This window comes from Piliocolobus tephrosceles, unplaced genomic scaffold, assembly GCF_002776525.5.
Source record: "Piliocolobus tephrosceles isolate RC106 unplaced genomic scaffold, ASM277652v3 unscaffolded_38371, whole genome shotgun sequence".
Taxonomy (NCBI): Eukaryota; Metazoa; Chordata; class Mammalia; order Primates; family Cercopithecidae; genus Piliocolobus; species Piliocolobus tephrosceles.
In genome coordinates this window covers 804-2320 of record NW_022322500.1, presented here as the reverse complement: position 1 = coordinate 2320, position 1517 = coordinate 804, and the positions used below count along the sequence as shown (strand labels likewise).

Here is a 1517-nt window from a genome sequence, read left to right as displayed (position 1 = left end):
GGTGGCTGCCTTATGGGACTGTGTAAAATAGCTGAGTCGGTTGAAATGCTGATCTTGGGCCGCTTGGTTATTGGCCTCTTCTGTGGACTGTGCACAGGTTTTGTGCCTATGTACATTGGAGAGGTCTCGCCTACTGCCCTGCGGGGTGCCTTTGGCACTCTCAACCAGCTGGGCATCGTGATTGGAATTCTGGTGGCCCAGGTACTCTAGAACTTCTCATACTTAATGAGTGTTAGTTTCATGGATCATTAAAAAAGTTAACATAGATAAAGCACTGAAGAATATCTGGCATATGTTCAATTATATATGGAAGTTTTAGATATTGTTACTATAGCTCATAGATAGTAGCTCAAGAAGCAGGTTGAGTAGAGAAAGGAAAAGAAACACAATTTCTTTTTTCCTTTTTTATTTATTTATTTATTTTTGAGACAGAGTCTCACTCTGTCCCCCAGGCTGGAGTGCAGTGGCACGATCTCAGTTCAACCTCTGCCTCCTGGGTTAGTTATTCTCATGCTTCAGCTTCCCGAGTAGCTGGGATTACAGGTGCGTACCACCACATCCAGCTAATTTTTGTATTTTTAGTAGAGACAGAATTTCACCATGTTGGCCCAGCTGTTCTCAAACTCCTGACCTCAGGTGATCCACCCGCCTTGGCCTCCCAAAATGCTGAGTTATGGGCGTGAGCCACTGTGCCTGGCAATTTTTTTATTTTTTCCAATGGTAAAATAATGTATGATTTTCTGAACTTTTGTTTTGTTTTGTTTTGGAGATGGAGTCTCACTCTGTCACCCAGTCTGGAGGACAGTGGCACGATCTTGGCTCACTGCAACCTCCGCCTCCTGGGTTCAAGTAATTCTCTGCCTCAGCCTCCTGAGTAGCTGGGATTACAGGTGCCCACCATCACGCCTGACTAATTTTTGTATTTTTAGTAGAGACGGGGTTTCACCATCTTGGCCAGGCTGGTCTTCAACTCCTGATCCACCTGACTCAGCCTTCCTGGAATTACAGGTGTCAGTTACTGCACCCAGCCAACTTGTTTTTTAATGAACTTGTGGCCTATGAAGTATGGGGTTTATAGCATTATCTTTGTGTGGTTTCTAGATCTTTGGTCTGGAATTCATCCTTGGGTCTGAAGAGCTATGGCCGGTGCTATTGGGTTTCACCATCCTTCCTGCTATCCTACAAAGTGCAACCCTTCCATGTTGCCCTGAAAGTCCCAGATTTTTGCTCATTAACAGAAAAGAAGAGGAGAATGCTAAGCGGAGTGAGTATCTTTCACTCTTTAGTATACGAAGTATATGGTTGTGGTTGGTTTTAAGGATGAGGGTGCTGGACCTATTTTCTGTCGTACCCTTTCCCTGACCATCAGAATCCAAGTGAAGACGGTTCTGATTACTCTTCCTTGTTTTTTCTCTTTTCGAGACAGAATCTCGCTCTGTTGCCCAGCCTGTGGTGCGATCTCGGCTCACTGCAACCTCCGCCTCCTGGGTTCTAAGCAATTCTCCTGTCTCAGCCTC

The 1517-nt window shown here is 45.2% G+C and overlaps 1 protein-coding gene across 1 annotated transcript in view; it reads left to right on the top strand.

Annotated features, from left to right (window-relative positions):
• Window positions 1-1264, top strand: part of LOC113223064 (solute carrier family 2, facilitated glucose transporter member 14-like) — a gene marked incomplete at both ends in the record, with an annotated part of 3660 nt that extends 2396 nt beyond the window's left edge. Inside the window, 2 exons of the mRNA XM_026452651.1 lie at window positions 37-201; window positions 1102-1264. Coding sequence (XP_026308436.1) covers window positions 37-201; window positions 1102-1264 — 328 coding nt within the window. The remainder of the gene's footprint in view (window positions 1-36; window positions 202-1101) is intronic.
• Window positions 1265-1517: the final 253 nt, after the last annotated feature.